Here is an 18,789-nt window from a genome sequence, read left to right on the forward strand (position 1 = left end):
TAAATCAAAGAAAGGGTTGAATGAAGAAACATCATTACTCCAAACTTGGAGCCTTGCCTTGGCCAATCCAAGCTTCCCACCATTCTGCACAGGTTCTTTTTTATAGTGAGTCAGCTGATCAACTGACTATTCAATTGGTTTACTGGGTCAGCTGACCCTTGCATCTTGTTGCCATTGGTCACATTATATCCAATACAAAATTATCACCAGTTACATTCTAACATTATCCAACTATTTTTCTTTTGGGGGGTGGGGGGTTGCGTTGGGGAAGCAGGTGCTCATTTTTGCATATTCCTCTCATTCAAGGAACCAATGAGCAAATTTCAGAAAGATAAGATTTGTCACAACAATAAACTGAATTTTAAAACAAAGTTGAGGTTATAAGGAAAGATATAGTTACTGAGCAAAAGTACAACAATATCATAAAAACACATTTTTAAGTTAAGAAAGAGCAAGATATAACAATGACCAGAGTGTGAGAAAGTTAGCCTATGTGGATGGGTGGGTGAGTGAGTGGTGCATGTATATGTGAGACTGAGTGAGAAAACTGAGTTTGGGCATAGGGCAGATTTACATTCACCCCAATCACACTCTCAGTCTCTTACACTGCATTCATTGCATCTCTCACACATGTTCATTCATTCACTCACTCACATTCCCCTCCGTGCACACATCCTTGTCATTCACTCACTTGTATTCCCAAATAGCGTTCATGAACAATGTCATGAAGTGATATTTAAAGTGAATAGTGTGTTCGGCTGCATTAACAGGATAATTGAATATAAGGCGAGACATTCTATTTTATTCTTTTGAGACCAAGGACAAATCTCAATTGAAATATATACCTGGTTTAGTGATCCCAAAACGATGCATCGAGGCTTTGGAAAGTGTGCAGAGAAGAGTCACTGGATCATTTTGCACTCTTAAGCATCTTCATTATCAACATAACTACATTTTAGTGAAGCAAGAACTTGGTGGTGATCTGATTTTTCTATAAGACAAGAAAGAAAATAGTTTGTGTACAATTTGACAATTTGTTCTATAGGATGTGGAGTCACAGTTCTAAGTTACTTAACACAAGATCTAGATTAGATGTCAGGAGAAGGTCCTTGTCCTGGAGAATAATGGACCTGTGGACACGCTGCCAGCTCATACATTGGATGCTCAACCTTTTGATTCCTTCAAGTAAAAACTCAACCAATTTCTGGACCGGGAGGTAATCACCTCTTACAAAATGTAGGTCATGGAAGGAGTTACCAAAGCCAGGTCTCCTGGTTTAGTTTTGAGTACATGAGGCATAGGGAGGATTTTTCCAGATCTTTTCCGCCAAATTGGCCTCAGGTTTCATTTTTTTAGCTTTTCTCAGGAGATTATATGTGGTGAAACTGGGTGGTGCATCTTGTGATTGTTGGGCAGGATAGATAGATCAGAAGATCTTTTTCTGTCCATTATCATTCCTATGTTTGTAATCTGTGCCTTCTAGAAACAGTAAAAAGTCTGACAACACCAGGTTTTAGTCCAACCGATTTGGACTAAATCGGTTGGACTAAAACCTGGTGTTGTCAGACTTTTTACTGTGTTTACCCAGTCCAACGCTGGCACATCCACATCATGCCTTCTAGAAACGACAGTGATGCATACAAGCACATAATTTGGAACTCCCAGGATGCATTCTCCAGGTGCTGGAGAAATCTATGGGGAAAGAAAATCATGTGTGGACTGTCATTAACCTATTTTGCCTACTGTTCTCATACCCACTACAGTGTGGGTAAATAAAGAAACTGCACTCATTGGGCTGAATGGCCTTCTTCTGTTCTATACTCTTATGTGATTCTAAAAGAGATTCAAGGAAGATGATGCAGATGAAGCAGTTAACAAAATACAAAGTTGTTCTTCAGTTCATCCATGTAACTGGAATCCCTCATTCCTGGAACCATTCTTTTAAATCTATTCTGTACCAAAGGATTTGTGTCCTTTCTAGAAAATTATGGCCTGAATTGTTTGCACTACTCCAGCTGGGGCAGCAATGTTGTTTTCAATCGGTTTAACGTAACTTCCTGGCTTTCGCACTCCATACTGTGATTTTAACAGTCCAGAATCCCATGTGCTCTTTTAACTGCTTTGTTAACCTATCTTGCCAACTGCAAAGACGTATGCGCAAGTGGAAGTCTTACTACTCGTGTCCCATTTAAAATAATACTATTTAGGATGTGTTTTCTTTCTGCCAAATATATCACAGCACACTTCTCTGTATTTATTTTCATTTGAGATAAGTCCATCTATTCCACCAGTCTGCTAATGTCATAAGAACATAAGAAATAGGAGCAGGAGTAGGCCATCTAGCCCTTCGAGCCTGCCCCGCCATTCGATAAGATCATGGCTGATCTGAAGTGGCTCAGTTCCACTTTCCCACTTTCTCCCCATAACACTTAATTCCTTTGCCTACCAAAAACCTATCTACCTGTGACTTAAAAATATTTAGCGAGGTAGCCTCCACCACTTCAACGGGCAGAGAGTTCCAGAGATTCATCACCCTTTGAGTGAAGAAGTTCCTCCTCAACTCCGTTCTGAACTGCACCCCCCCCCCTTATCTTGAGGCTGTGCCCTCTAGTCCTGCTGCCCTTTCTGATACCTCTTCCCTATCCATCCCCTTCATTATCTTATACGTCTCAATAAGATCCCCCCCTCATCCTTCTAAACTCCAGTGAGTACAGACCCAGTCTATTTAGTCTCTCTTCACAGTCCAACCCCCTCATCTCCGGTATCAGCCTAGTGAACCTCCTGTGCACTCCCTCCAAGGCCAAAATATCCTTGCGCAAGTGCGGCGACCAAAACTGTACACAGTACTCCAGCTGCGGCCTCACCAGTGCCCTGTACAGTTGCAGCAAGACCTCCCTGCTTTTATATTCTATTCCCCTCGCTATAAAGGCCAGCATCCCATTTGCCTTCTTGATCACCTGCTGCACCTGCAGACTGGGTTTTTGCGACTCATGCACAAGGACTCCCCGGTCCCTCTGCACCGTAGCATGCTGCAGCTTTTTGCCCTTTAAATAGTAATCCCTCCTACTATTATTCCTGCCAAAATGGATAACTTCACACTTGCTAACATTGTACTCCATCTATCTTGAAGTCTATTGCTCTCTCCTCCTGATGAAAGGTCATTGGCCTGAAATATTAACTCTGATTATCTCCGTAGATGTTGCTTGACCTGCTGAGTATTTTCAGCAATTTTTGTTTTTATTTCAGAGTTCCAGCATCTGCAGTAATTTGCTACCAAATTCACTGGTTACTACACTTGCAACTTTCATGATATTTACAGATTTTGAAATTGAGCAACATACTGTGTATTTGCTATTTTAATTAACAGATTTTCTAGCCTAAATATCTCAATTAATGGCCATTGATGAACCATCTGCTCAGTTCCAAATTTGGGAGTATAACACACCTACTTCTAAACATCACATATAACTCTATATTAGCCAGAATCATAAATATACTACTTCATTGCTTTTGACAAGGTCATTTATAAATCAAGTTAACAGGAGAAGACTCCAAGTCTAACATTAGTGGTATTCTGTTCATTACAACAGACCAGTGGGATTTCTTGTGATTCATCGCTCTTGGTTTCCTAGTATTTAGTTAATTTATAATCAAAGTTTAATATCACCTACGAACTCTGAATTTTAAGTAATTTTCTTTGAGGAATTAATGAGGAAAGCCTACTTTCTCATGCTTGTGATAGCTTAAAATTATTGGCAAATGCACTAAAATTGATTCTTTTGTATAAATTGCTTGCCCTGCCATACTCAAGAGAATAAGAAGTCCATCATTTCTGACATTATATTTGTCTTTTTGTCCATAAAGCATTGCTAGATAATTTATTTTGCAATTTTCTGATATTACTAATTTAATCAGGAACATTTTGAGGCACGTCTTCCATTTAATTCTGCGCTAATTATCTGAAATATTCAATGCATTGTCAAGAATTGTTGTTTTATGAATATTGAAAAGTCAATTTATAATCATCACTTCATTGCTAATCTTGATTTTCTCTGTGAACCAAGATGTAGTTGATGTCTTGAAAAAAAGTATAAAATGCACAACATCAAATGTGTTTTTTAAAATTTTTCATCTTATTTCATTTTTGCCCTTTTTTGTTCAAATTACCAGATTTTAGCTCACATCTTTTCCAAAGCGATATGGGTATAGACATGAAAAGGACAAAAATGCATGTCTATTGAGAATGAGCACTGTGTGGTGGGAGGCACTGGGGGCAATTCTACCAAAAAAAAATTCGAAGTGCCAAATTTGTGTGAAAATTGGAGTCACTCCAGTTGGTTTTTTAAGCATGATTTTCAGAATGAATCTCCGACACTCTCAGCACTGAATACCCTAATGAGATTCACTCTAAAAAATCTACGAGCAGGGCCTATTCCCACTGGAGAGGCCGGCAGCATGGCACTAAGTGGGTGACGGCGCCTGTGCCGATCTGTCAGAATGGAATTCAGCAGATGCAGTAGCCCCGCAATGCCAACTTCCTGATTACTAGCCAGTCCCATGACCCCGAATCGCAACCCCTTCCCCCCCCACCCCTGATTCCTGGCTTCCTGGACCCCTCAAGACCAACCTGAATGTCTCCTCCTCCTTCCCCCATCCCCCAACACTTCCTCCAGCCCTAATCCGAAACCCCCTCCCCGCAGTTCCGATCACCTCGTTCACTCCCTCTGCCACCAATCCCTGTGCAGTGTGGCAGCGGGGACCCCCAATAGGCCCCACCCCCTCTCTCGTCCACTTCCCTTGGCACTGCGCAATGCCCAGTGGACAGTGCCAGTATGCCCCTTGGACATTGCAGTAGTGCCAGGAGTCCAGGTTGACACTACCCAGGGTCACTCCCTCAGCCCCCAACCTCCTGAGGAACCTCCATGGCCTCTGTTCACTCCAGCGGAATCAGGCCGCAAGTTCCTTGTTCATGGGGAGCTGTTGTAAACCTTGCTGGGAGAATCGCCCCCATGAAGAGAAATGAACTTCTTGCAAAGTACCTATTTTAATTTTCTTTCTCTTAAGTGTCATATAAATAATTACATTTTTGTTTCAAAGTTTTTTCCCATTTTCACACATGATCTCTTCAATTATTCTCCTTCCTTTTGATCATATTCTTCAAATTAATTTTCCCTGAACTATTTTGTTATAGTCACTTTTATTTCCATTGGTGTAAAATATATTGAATGCCGTTCATATTATGTTCATGCAATGAGTGTTAACTATGGTTTGTATTATCAAATATCTCATTAAGTTTAATGAAGTGTGTACGCTGAATCGTGGGAAGGCCCTCACAGTGTGATGTTAAATATTTTGCTTTCTATTTCTTCACAAACTCCGGAGCAGAGGACCCGTACAGTATATCCAATATTATTTCAAACTGAGTAATTATCCTGTATTTGAACTTCATTTCCTCTGATATGTCGGGATGTTCTTAATGTGACTTAAGAACCCATTTTCTTTTCTTCCATTGGGATTGTTTCTGTTTACCGTGTCGATGTTCGGAATGGAAAATGTTACGAGTAAACTTGAACACCACCATTCTGTAAAATAATGTATTACATGAACATGTTGGTTTTGCTCATTGTCCAACAACTATGGTGTTTTATGTAACATCTGTTGAATGCAGCAAGGATCCAAGGCAAAAACTGAAAATACTAGGAACGCTTAGTACATTAGGCAGCTTCTGCAAAGAGAGAAACAGAACTAATATTTCAGGTTGATAACCTTTCATCAGAACTTGGTCCAAGATATGTATCTTTCTGCTTAGCTGCCCTGGTCAGCTGAATTCTCAGATTTGTAAAAACATATCGTAATCAAGTTCAAATAGTATTTTTTTAAAAGAAAATTAAAAGCTAGATGCATGGAACATTTTATCCAATTCTTGTTAAGAATTCCTTAATTCTGAGTCAGTGTGGTTGAGCAGGATTCCTACTTCGTCCTAGATCCTAAGCAGATCGGCTTAGTGTTCTGGAACTATAATTTTTTGACAGACTTGTCCAACGTAGAAAGACTAATGAAGGCAACAACTCCTTCAGTTAAATTACCATTCACACACAGTTCTTGCTCAGGTGCATAAATAGATACATATGACTTGTTTGAAGTTTATAGTCATCCTAAAATTACAGATTATGGTGCACTGTACAAATCACTTCTGTAGCATTTCTGTATTATTGCTTATTGACAAAATGATGATAATAGGAATTTTGTTTTATAGATGAAGGAGCTTTGGTAAGAGCAGCAAAGCAGTTGGGCTTTGTCTTCAGTGGGCGAACTCCAAATTCAGTAATTATAGAAGCTGTAAGTACATCAAACTTGAAGCCCAATAATTTCTTAGGTTTAAGCTCCATTTCCTTAACTGGAAACAGTTCTGTTCATTTTAAAGGCATGCATAAGATTTATTTTATGAAATTTCCTGTAAGAAAGAGATGTGTTGTGAATAAAGCACCATCATGTTGTAAAATGCTGGTATTTTCTATCGTATGAAATTTTAGTTAGATCAGTAAGGTTTTTCATTAGCTCTGTTCTTAAAAATTAATTTGTTATATAAGAACAATAAACAGGTAATAGCTATTGGTTCACAGGAGAAATAGTTCACCTTTCTTATTGAATCTCCATGCTCAAAAATTAATCAGATTAATGTTGTTTGGCTATTGTCTCAAGGCTCTTGAATCTATCCAATTGATATTTTCTAATCAGTTGCACATGATTTCTGAATGGAAAAGCACAGAGATCCATGATAGAGAATCTTCACCTGTTTATCACATTATGTGCATATTTTGTAGGGGGGAAAATTGATGGCTGCATGAAGTCTTTCCTGAAGCAGGAATGCACTTTATTGAAAAATATATTTGTTCCAGTGATCAGATTTATAAATATTGGCATTATTTCCTAATGTTTGTGAATGCTTAATATTGATTCATCTACCTGTCCACTAAAAATGGGTGTCGCAAATTACCAGAACTTGAGTTGTATAAAGAAGTTCCACAAAAAAAGTTTTGTTAGAAAATTATCTGCACAAATCTGTTTTTTTTTTACCAGCAATTAAGAATCAAATAAACAGGTATCTACTACTTTAATTTGAACTTTATTTTCTTAGTCTCATCAAAATGAAGCTTGATGTTGTTGAAAGTATAATCAAAAGTATTCCTTTGTCCAGCTAGAACACAAGCAGAAGCAAAATGGTGCTCCCGACTTGTACCTTTTATCCCAATCTGAAAAAAACCATCATTACATATATGGGGATTTACAACTTAGCATTCTCTCCTCCATTGTTATGAAGAATATTGGATCACTAACTCTGTGTATAGCCTGTTTTATTAAACATGCTCAGCTTCCACATGCTGAACTCCCTCCCTATTTGCCCCTCAACGGTTTATCAGATCTAACACCAACTTCCTCCTCCTTCTTCATTGTGTGCCTTCCTCTTTGCGTTAGCTTGATGGTTTTCTGAAACTTGCTTTTGTTAAGAATGGAAGACTAACAACACCTGTATGTGCAGTGAGGATGGGAAGACTGCATTACTCTCCTGACTTTTGCATGCCACTAAACATAGAAGGGAACAGTACCTGCTTCTTCAGTGCCCTCCATTTAAACAATCTCCTGTTTGCTTGAATGTAGACTGAAGAGACTGAATTACTCTTGAGCTATGTGTTAGCTTTGCTCTGTTGGTAGCGCTTAAAATCATAGGTACAGGGATAAGCCAGTTAGTTCCTCAAGCCTGATCCACCACTTGGTGAGATTGTGAACTTTCTATGTTCTAACTCCATATTCTCACATTTGCCACATGTGTCTCAATATCTGTAATCAACAAAAATCTATCAGTCTCAATCTTGAAATTAATAATTGATATATCTTCAATTGCTGTTTTTGAAAGAGTGTTCCAAACATCCGCTAATTAACAAATTTCTGAAAATGTCAAAATGGAGAAGCACAATGATATTGAAGATGTTAATTCAGGAGTTCTAGAAGCGATTTCTTCTGAATCCCTGCTGATGATGAGCAACCTCTCCATCCACTTACCCATTTTGGTGAAAGGCTGCTCATGATTTTTCATCCATTATATGAGCGGCATAATCGGTGAGCAGGTTGTTTGCCACTGGCATGAACTCAAAAAATTTCCTCTATGTCATCCACGGTGGACATTAAAGTTCTCTAATAGCATTGTAGGAAGAGCAAGCATTTTCCCTTGACTCAGCCAGCATTCTAAATTCACCAAAATGATGAAACATGATTCACTGACTATTAATTTCTGTTTATTGAGCAATGCTGGCATTGCCTGACTACTCTATTTGTCAAAACAAGTCAGTGCATTTCAAAAATAATTTGTTGTGTTACCGTTCTGACGCAAGACAATTTGAGTGTTATATTGCTCGAGAAACAAGGAAATCCATACACATAGTAATAGATAATTTAACATGATTCACTTTTCTGCACTATGTTATTACCAATGAGGTTATGATTTTCACAATCAGGTAAATTTTGTTTGTTAGACTAAGCCTTCTTGAGGGGTGCTGGTATTGAGAGCATTACCATGCAAAATGTAGATTCTGTTTGACAGCTTTAAAATGTCTATTTGCATCAATATTTACCAGAATGACATTAAAGCAGAAGCGGAAGACACTTGGCTTTTTTTTCTTTAACTGAGTCATTGTTCAGGATTTTATAGCCTTGCTCGACTCAAAACCGTAAAATCCTGTTCGACGTCAACGGACCTTCCCATTGTCTGCTCCTTGCCCGCCCCAATTTCCGAGGTGGGCAGCACAGTAAAATTCCAGCCATTGTCTCCATCTTTTTCTCATGATAGAAAGAAAAGCACAGATCAATGGGTTTTATTTGTTGATTTAATAAATATTTTCTTCTGTTCTAGCTTGGGCAAGAAGAAAAATATGAACTGCTGAATGTCCTTGAGTTCACAAGGTAATGTTCCCTTAAGTGATTTTAAAGTTAAGCTATTTGATCTCCTCTGGCATTGCACATGATGAGCCAAAAATGTGGTCATTCTCTTACATGGCTCTCTAGCGTCCTTTTAAATGCTGTTTCTCTCTGTCTTTCTTGTGCTTCCACTTTCTCTTAGGCCTCTCACCCAAACATTTTCCATATTTTGCTTCTGTTTTGGTCCTTTTTTATTCTTCATGGGACATGGACAGCATGATGGCACAATGGTTAGCATTACTGCCTCACAGTGCCAATGACTTGGGTTCAATTCTGGCCGTGGGTGACTGTGTGGAGTTTGCATGTTCTCCCTGTGCCTGTGTGAGTTTCCTCTGGGTGCTTTGGCTTCCCCTTCAGTTCAAAGCTGTGCAGGTTAGTTGGATTGGCCATGGTAAATGTGTGGGGTTACAGGCATAAGGCAGGGGAGAGGGCCTGGACAAGATATGTTAGAGGATCCGTGCAGACTTGATGGGCCGAATGGCCATCTTCTGCACTGTAAGGATTCAGTGATTCTATGGTCATCACGTGCAAGCCACCATTCACTGCCCATCTCTAATTGCCCTGTAACTCAGTGGCTTATTTGGCCATGACAGAGGGTGGTTAAGAGCCAACTGCATTGCTGTGGGTCTGAAATCACATTTAGGTCAGGCAAGGACATCTGTTTTCCTTCCTTAAAAGGACTTGAATGAACCAGATGGGTTTTTATGACAATCGATGATAGTTTCATGCTCACCATGACTCTGGTTTTCAACTTCAGGTCTTATTGAATTTAAATTCCACCATCTACCATGGTAGAATGTGAACCCATATCTCCACATCAGTAGCCTGGGCTGCTGGATTACTAGTCCAGTGACATGACCACTTACCTCACTGTCTTCCCTGTATTCTGCTGCTTTTTCCCTTTACTTTTCAGGCATCTCATTATGTCCCACCCAACCTTATCAGTGTTTGAAATTAGAATCTCTTAGATATGCACCATTAGACTTGGCCCCTTCTTTCAACAGTGGATGAGTAATTAGTTGATCATAAAATTCTACGTGTGCATGTTATAATTTACAATAATATTAAATGAAGAATGTACACATGTTCTCTGTTTTCCCACTCCTCTGCCCCTTATAAGCTTGATATACTTCAGAGAATACAAGTCCAAAGCTAAACTGATGCATAATTAGATAAGGCTCTTGGGGCTAAAGGGACCAAAGGACATCAGGGGATCAGGATATTGAATTTGATGTTCAGCCATGATCAAAATGAATGGCAGAGCAGAATTGAAGGGCCAAATGGCCTCCTACTGCTTCCAGTTTCTATGATTCTGTAATCAGCAGATTGGTATTTTTTCTCTCACACTAAAACCTATATAAACACATGCACACGTCCCCCTTTTCTTGAAAACAATCACGTTGGGAGGTGATGGCTAATAGTATTATCGTTCAACTATTAATCCAGAAACCCAGATAATGCTCTGGGACTCTGGGGACCTGGGTTCGAATCCCACCATGGCAGATGGTAGAATTTGAATTCAATAAAAAAGTATTTGGAATTGAATTGTCTGATGACCATGAAACAATTGTCGATTGTCGGAAAAACCCATCTTGTTCACAAATGTCCTTTAGGGAAGGAAATCTGCCATCCTTACCTGGTCTGGCTATGTGTGACTCCAGAGCCACAGCAATGTGGTTGATTCTCAACTGCCCTCTGCAATGGACTAGCAAGCCACTCGGTTGTAACAATCGCTACAAAGTCTTAACAAAGAAACAAAACTGGACAGACCACCTGGCATTGATCTAGGCACTGGAAAAGACAACGGCAGAACAAGCTGCCCTGTTGATCCTGCAAAGTCCTCCTTATTAACATCTGGGGGCTAGTGCCAAAATTGGGAAAGCTGACTCACAGACAAGTCAAGCAACAGCCTGATATATGTTTCTTAAGAAGGAACTCTTCAAAATGCAGCTAATGAAAATACAACAAAACTTACTCTAACTTATAAATCAAAGAAAGGATTTAATAAAGAAACATCATTACTCCAAACTTGGGGCCTTACTCTGGGCAGGTGGTCACCATTTCTACATAGCTCCTTATTTGTAATGAATCAGCTGGTTAGCTGACCCTTACATCTTGTTCCCATTGGTCACATTACATCCAATACCAAGTTGTCACTGGTTACATTCTAACAACACAGTCATTCTCATGGAATCGTACCTTATAGATAACACCTGAGATACCACCATTACCATCCCTGGTTATGTCCTCTCCCACTGGGAGGACAGACCCAGCAGAGGTGGCGACACAGTGGTATACATTTGGGAGGGAGTAACCTGGGAGTCCTTAACATCGACTTCGGACCCCGTGAAGCCTCATGGCTTCAGGTTAAACGTGGGCAAGGAAACCTCTTACAGGTTATCATGTGCCGCTCTCCTTTGGCTGATGAATCAGTATTCCTCCATGTTGAACAACACTTGGAGGAAGCACTGAGGGTGGCAAGAGTGCAAAATGTACTCTGGATGGGGGATTTCAACATCCACCACCAAGAGTAGCTTGGCAGCAGCACTACTGATCGAATTGGTCAGGCCCTAAAGGATATTACTGCTAGGCTGGGCCTGAAACAGGTGATGAAGGAACCAACAAGAGGAAAAAACATCCTTGACCAATCTGCCAACTGCTAATTCATCTGCCCATGACAGTATCAGTAAGAGTGACTACCATCACACAGTCCTTGTGGAGACGAAGTCCCACCTTCACATTGAGAATAACTTCCATCGTGTTGTGTGGCACTATCACCATGCTAAATGAGAAAGACTTTGAACCAATCTAGCAAATCAAGATTGGGCATCCATGAGGCATTATGGGCCATTAACAGCAGCAGAATTGTAATCCAGCACAATCTGCAACTTCATAGCCCACAATATCCCCCACTCAACCATTACTATCAAGCCAGGGATTCAACCCTGGTTCAATGGAGAGTGCAGGAAGGTGTGCCAGGAGCAGCTCCAGCCACACGTAAAAGTGTGGTGTCAACCTGATGAAACTCCAAAACAGGACCACTTGCATGCCAAAAGGCAAAAACAACATGTGATAGACAGAGCTAAGTGATCCCACGACCAATGAATCAGAGCTCAGCTCTGCAATCCTGTCGTGAATGGTGGTGGACAATTAATCAATTGACTGGAAGAGGAGGCTCCACAAATATCCCCATCCTAAGTGATGGAGGAGCCCAGCACACCAGTGCAAAAGATAAAGCTGAAGTATTCGCAACAATCTTCAGCCAGAAGTGCAGAGTAGATAATCCATCTCAGCCTCCTCTAGTGTTCCCAGCATCACAGATGCTAGCCTCCACCCAATTTGTTGGAGTCATACCTGGTCCATAGGAAGATTGTTGTGGTGTGGAGGGTCAGTCATCTCTGCAGGAATCCCTCAAGGTAGTGACCTAAGCCCAACAATCTTCAGCTGCTTCATCAATGACCTTCCCTCTGTCATAAGATCAGAAGTGGGGATGTTCACTGATGATTGTGCAATGTTCAGCACCATTTGTGATCCTTCAGAAATTGAAGGAGTGCATGTTCAAATGGAACAAGATCTGGACAATATCCAGGCTTGGGCTGACAAGTGGCAAGTGACATTTGCTCCACACAAATGCCAGGCAATGACCATCACCAATAAGAGACAATCTAGCTACCACTCCTTGACATTCAATGATGTAACCATCACTAAATCCCCCTGTATCAACATCCTTGGGGTTACCATTGACCAGAAACTCAACCGGACTCACCACATAAACACAGTGGCTACAAGAGCAGGTCAGAGGCTAGAAATATTGTGGCGAGTAACTCACCTCCTGACTCCTCAAAGCCTATCAACCATCTATAACGCATAAGTCAGGAGTGTGATGGAATACTCTCCACTTACCTGGATGGGTGCAGCTCCAACAACACTCAAGAAGCTTGATACCATTTGCAGGGTAGGCTCGAGGGACTAGATGGCCTACTCCTGTTCCTATTTCTTAAGTTCATCCAAGACAAAGCAACCCACTTGATTGGCACCACATCTACAAATGTTCAATCCCTCCACCATCGACGCTCAGTGCAGAAAGAGGCCATTCTGCCCATCAAGACTGCAGCAACAGCACTCCCACCCAGGCCCTACTCCATAACCCTATGTATTTATTCTGTTCATCCCCCGACACTAAGGGACAATTTAGCACATCTTTAGAATATGGGAGGAAATCGGAGCATCTGGGGGAAACCCATGCAGATACAGGGAGAACATGCAGACTCCTCACAGTCGCCTGAGGTCAGAATTGAAACTGCATCCCCAGCACTGTGCTTGGGACAGAAATGTCTACAGTTGAGGTGAGTAGGTGAACTGACAGTTATTTAACATGTGAGTATTTCTATCTGTTAAATTAGCTGCAAACATGCATGTATCATGTTTCCCTGAATACTTTCGTATGAGTATTCTTAACCCAAATTTGTACTAATATGTGGGAAATAACAGAAGACAAATAAGAAGGAAAAGACTCAAAGTTGTTATTGTTGTCTCTAATTGCATTGCAATTAATTTAGAACTTCTGGAGTGTTGTCACTATCTTAATGTAGAAAAATGTGGCAGCCATTTTGTGCACAACAAGGTCATACAAACTGCAGTGAGATGCATCAATAGATTATTGGGGAGATTCTCTGGCCTCCCTACAATGTGTTTCTCGCAGCGGGAGGCAGTATACCATCTGCTGTCAGTGAGATATTTTGGTCTCACTGCTGTCAATGGGATATTCCATTGACTGCACCCCAAGTGCTGGGAAACCCGCAGTGGGGTGTGCTGTTGGCTGGACCAAAAGATCCCACCAGAGAATTCCAGCCTTCGTGTTTTTTGTGATATAGGTGAAAATAGTGGAGAACTGTGCTTTCCTTTGAATAGCTCCAGGGGATCTTCTACTTGCATCAGAGAAGGCAGATGCAGTCTTAGTTTAATATATCCATTAGACAACGCTTCCAACAATGTTAAGCTCCCTCAGTTCTGCACTGAGCTGTCAGTCTGGATCATGTACAATAGAGATTAAACCTACAACTTCATAATTCCAGCAAGAATACTATCACTTAACCAAGGCTGACACCAAAAATAACAAATGTTTTATACATGCTATAATAAACCAGAAAGACTGTCATGCAAGTGGTAGGCAATTTATAATGTTCACTAATCTTCTTATGCACGCACACACTCACTCGTATTTATTTTGCTTTTTAAAAGTAGTCACGAGGGTATTCTGAACTTTAAGCAATGATGTATAACAAGATGCATGCACTGCTCTCTGCAAGTTATCCTGTCATACATTAGATAGTTTTATTTATTTTTCTGAATAACCCTACACTAGTTATCTCCAAACCTCTTTCCTACCGGAAGTGGATAGTAACAAGTCATCTGCTGGAAGTCAATATTAGCCTTGGGGCAGTTGAAGATTTTGGAAACAATTGTCTGCCTACACAGATAATGATTTTGACTTCCAACAGTTGTTGAAGTCTTTTCTCTTGCACTCATGATACTTGCAAGGATACCAGTATAGGTGGAAAAAAACAGTTTATATTAACATACATGTATTAATATTCAGGACCCTGTTTTTTGAGACAGAAACATGTGCACACGTTATTGACGGCAAAATATGATTCCTCGTTGCAATCGTGAAAAGCAAGATCAAGAGCGCCATGTTTTTACCATTATGTTGGTTTCCAGGCCTGTAATTTAAGCTTCCAACTTTCTCAATAAATATTTCGAGCAATAGTCAGCAAGTAAATGCCCTGGTTTATAACTGATAATTTAGGAGAATAGCCATATTGAGATTGAAAACTTCATTTCTTCCAGATATCATGGAGACAGTGCCGTGGGCTAGGAGACATCAGCAGAGGCCATTTAGCTTGCTCCCTGCTGGATGCCATGGCCCGCTGTGCATCTCTGGAGGCCAGGTTTCCAGCGTTGTTAGGCGTGTTACTGATTTAAATATTGAAATTGCAATTTAAATATTCTTAGTGCACCCAGGACTGAAGTAGTGGTTCACTCCAGCAGGGCTTACAACAGCTGCCTACATATGGGGAGCTCGTGGCCGGACCCTGCAGGAGTGAAGCGAGGCCATGGAGGCCCCCCCAGGAGTTTGAGGTAAGGGGGTGGCTCCCTGGCACTGCCAGATTGGCAATGCTTGCGGAGGGATGAAGTAGGGGGAGAGAGGGGGTGGGGTCAGAGCTGGCCTGCAGATTTCTGGGAGGCCAGCGGTCACATCGGAGGGGCAACGATGAGGGGGTGGGGGGGTTGCCTGCGATCAGGAGGTCAGTAGTGCAGGGCTATTACACATGTGCTCATCTCTGCTCTGACAGATTGGCGCATGCGCAATGTTATTTTCATCGTGAATCTCCCTAAGATACTCTCAGTGCACAGAGTGTGCAATATTCATTTTGAAGATCCCGCTTTAAAAAAAAGCAGGAGTTACTCCAGTTTTTACACGAATTCAGCACTTACAATTTTTTTGTGTGAATCCTAACTCATGTTACTGAGGCTGTGTATGATAATTGTTAGATTTGTAGGGCTAAACCTAAGAGGAAGAACCCATGGAATATAACGCATAAGGTTCTTTCTTACGTTGTCCTACGTGAGGAAGGTAATGACTGTTGCAAATAAGTACTTAATAATGCAGAATTTATATTTGGGTTTGACACTAAAGGAACTTTTTATCCATGTCATCACTGAAGATTAATGCTTTAGCTAAGTTTATTTGCTAAATTACTATCAAGAAACCTAGGCTTTGTTCTACAATTGACATGTCACTGCGGTGAGATCCTAGGACATGGGTTTGAATCCAGGGTTCTTCCATTCTGATTTTATCACATTAGCCATATTATTGCAGGATAAACTGGTATATGACTGTCTCTGCATAGAGGAAAGAAAGTCCAAGTGTCATACTATTGCACATTACAGTCTGTTTTGGAACAGCATAGTGAAGCCTTGGAGAAAGATGTTCTATCTGCTCTGTTTATTAGGACAGCACAAGAACCAATTAGGGAAGGAAGGATGAAATCAACAAGAGAGGATGTCATATTTGGAAAAGCCCCAGAGAAACAAATCTCTGCAGCAAGCCATGTGATGTTTATTAAACAGAAATGTATATACCCAAGCACAAAAGAGAACCTGATGGTAGAGTGATTCTCATTTTCCATTCACATAAATCCTCACTCAAAGCTTAGTGTACTTGGAGAAATATCCAAAAATGTGAAAAGGGAATTACCATACATGAGGAAGAAGATAGCAAAAGGGAAAAAGGACTATTTGATCCTTTGTTGACGTTCTCCTCTGCAGATCCTGATGCAGACTCAGCAACAGATTTTCCTGTGGAATCAAACTATACTTCTGTTCCATTTCATTCATTTTAAATAGTTGAGATACATTTGGTCCTGCAAGTCACTGAACAAGATTCTAGACTCAAGAGTAGTGAGATAGTGTGCAACTTCGATATTCTGTGCAGCTGGGAGCAAAGCTTTAAGCTCCAAGTCTGTTCTAACTAGGTGTATTTTTACAACAATTTTCAAACTACTTCTCTGTCACTGGAATCCTATCTATGTTTTGATTACCCCCCATACTTTCTTCAATATACTCCCTTATCAATTTCTCTCTAAAATTTCAACCACCAGCATTCAATGTTTCAGCAAGTATTACAGTGATCATTACCACCACTGACCTCCCACAGTTCCTTTCCTCTCAGTACACAAATCAGAACTGTTGAGCCTAATGACACATCCCTCCATGCTCTTGCCGTGCTATGACTCTGCACAGACCGTCTTGCCAATTTGGACCATGATTTCCTGCATCTCCTGTTCCACTCCTAAGAATATAACGTCTGCATTTATGAGTAAATTAGTAGCAATCATTACATACATAGTTTTAACCTGAGCATCAGCTTTACAGAGGCTTTGAAAATGCTGCTTTAAAATGGCAAACAATGATTTATAGTCCAAATGTGCTTTGCCACTTTGAAAATTGCAGTACATGTGTTCTGTACATAAATACACTTTGCAATGGATATACATCTTTACATCCTGTCGCTGAGAAAATAAAGAATTATGTGACTCCTGTTGCATGCTGTACATTCTGCTATTAGCATGTATCCTCCTTTCCAGCTGCTCTTGCCATCAACTTTTCCCAGATTCCTTTTCAGCTTCACTGAAATGAATATCTGCTGTTCAGACATCGTGTACTTTTTTTTTGATTTACTTTGCCTTTACTGGAACAAAGGGTAATTTGTGTTGAGAAATGTATATCACAATACAAGTAACCTGAATCTTTTATGATGAGTGTAATTAACATTTTTTGATATTAAGAAGTGACTTTTAAGTTGATATTTTTGATTTCAATTCAACTATTTTTGAAATTGAGAAACCAGTGAAGGTCAAAGTATGAGTGTAGCAACCTTGATATGAGTAAAGGTGAGTTAAATCAGGAAGTCATGGTTGGGTGACACCAGTGGTTTTACATAAAGAAAGAGAAGAAAGCAAGATGCTCGCTTTTTTCATTTGGAATGAATGATTTGGAACAGTGGAAATTGTGCAATGGGTCTTGATTGAAACAGTGAAGACATAAAAAAGAAGATTCTGTAAAATGGTAAAAACCTCGAGATTACAAAGAGCAAAACAAGAGCAAGGAGCATAGCAGCATTGAGAAAAGCAAGAAAGATTGTAATGCAATATAAAAGACAACACACTTCAGCTCATCCTGTTTAGAATACAGGTACAATATCTCAAATCTGGTGATCAAAAAGATCCAAGTTGTGCAAATACCATACTTTTCTTTTTAATTTAGATGCAACAATTTTAATCAAATTAGTAAAAAAAAAACTTAATGGGACAATTCAGCTGGTACTGCATTGGTATGGTGGCATAGAATAAAAGAGCAGGGAGATTATGCTGAACTTTTACAAGACACTGGTTAGACCTCAGCTGGTGTACTGTATAACATTCTTTAGGAAGGAGGTGAATGCATTGGAGTGCAAAAGAGGTTTACAAGAATGGTTCCAGGGATAAGAAACTTAAGTTATGAAGATAGATTGGAGCGGTTAGGATTGCTCATCTTGGAGAGAAGACAGCTGAGAGGAGATTTGATGGAACTGTTCAAAACCATGAGGCGGCTAGACAGAGAAAATGGGGAGAAAATGCACCTGCCTGTAGCACAGACTCAAACTGATTTGCAAAAGAAGCAAATGCAATGTGAGAAAAAACTTTTTTTCACACAGCATGCGGTTCAGGTCTGGAATGTCTGGAAGTATGCTGGCAATAGATTCAAGAGAGCATTAGATGATTATTTGAATAGAAACAATGTGCAGGGGTGCAAGGAATGACACTAAGTCATAATGTTGATTGGGTGAGCAGGTGCAGACATGATAGGCCAAATGGCCTCCTGCACCATAAATGATTCATTGCAAGAGGTTTTGAGTACAGGAGCAGGGATGTGTTGTTGCAAAACCATACAGGGCCTTGGTGAGGCCACACCTAAAATATTTTGTGCAGTTTTGGTCTCCTTTTCAGAGGAAGGATGTTTTTGCTCTCGAGGGAGTGCAGCAAAAGTTTACAAAACTGATTCGAGGGATGGTGGGACTGATGTATGTGGATAGATTGACTAGGTTAGGATGTTTTTGCTGGAGTTCAGACAAAAGAGGGGAGATCTCATAGAGACTTTTAAAATTCTAACAGGACTAGGTAGGATAGATGCAGGGAGGATATTCCCGATGGTGGGGGAGTCCAGAACCAGGGGTCACATCTGAGGATTCAGGGTAGACTATTTAGGATGGAA

At 40.4% G+C, this 18,789-nt stretch overlaps 1 protein-coding gene across 3 annotated transcripts in view; it reads left to right on the forward strand.

The window, feature by feature from the left end:
- The window catches only part of atp8a1 (ATPase phospholipid transporting 8A1), a 362,709-nt gene that overhangs the window by 172,013 nt on the left and 171,907 nt on the right, over positions 1-18,789 (forward strand). For all 3 annotated transcript variants that reach the window (XM_080188142.1, XM_080188135.1, XM_080188148.1), the window contains exons 17-18: positions 6,257-6,339; positions 8,909-8,958. In XM_080188142.1, the coding sequence (XP_080044268.1) occupies positions 6,257-6,339; positions 8,909-8,958 (133 nt within the window). The remainder of the gene's footprint in view (positions 1-6,256; positions 6,340-8,908; positions 8,959-18,789) is intronic.

The sequence above is a fragment of the Carcharhinus amblyrhynchos genome, chromosome 1, assembly GCF_965287045.1.
Source record: "Carcharhinus amblyrhynchos chromosome 1, sCarAmb.v2.hapA, whole genome shotgun sequence".
NCBI lineage: Eukaryota > Metazoa > Chordata > Chondrichthyes > Carcharhiniformes > Carcharhinidae > Carcharhinus > Carcharhinus amblyrhynchos.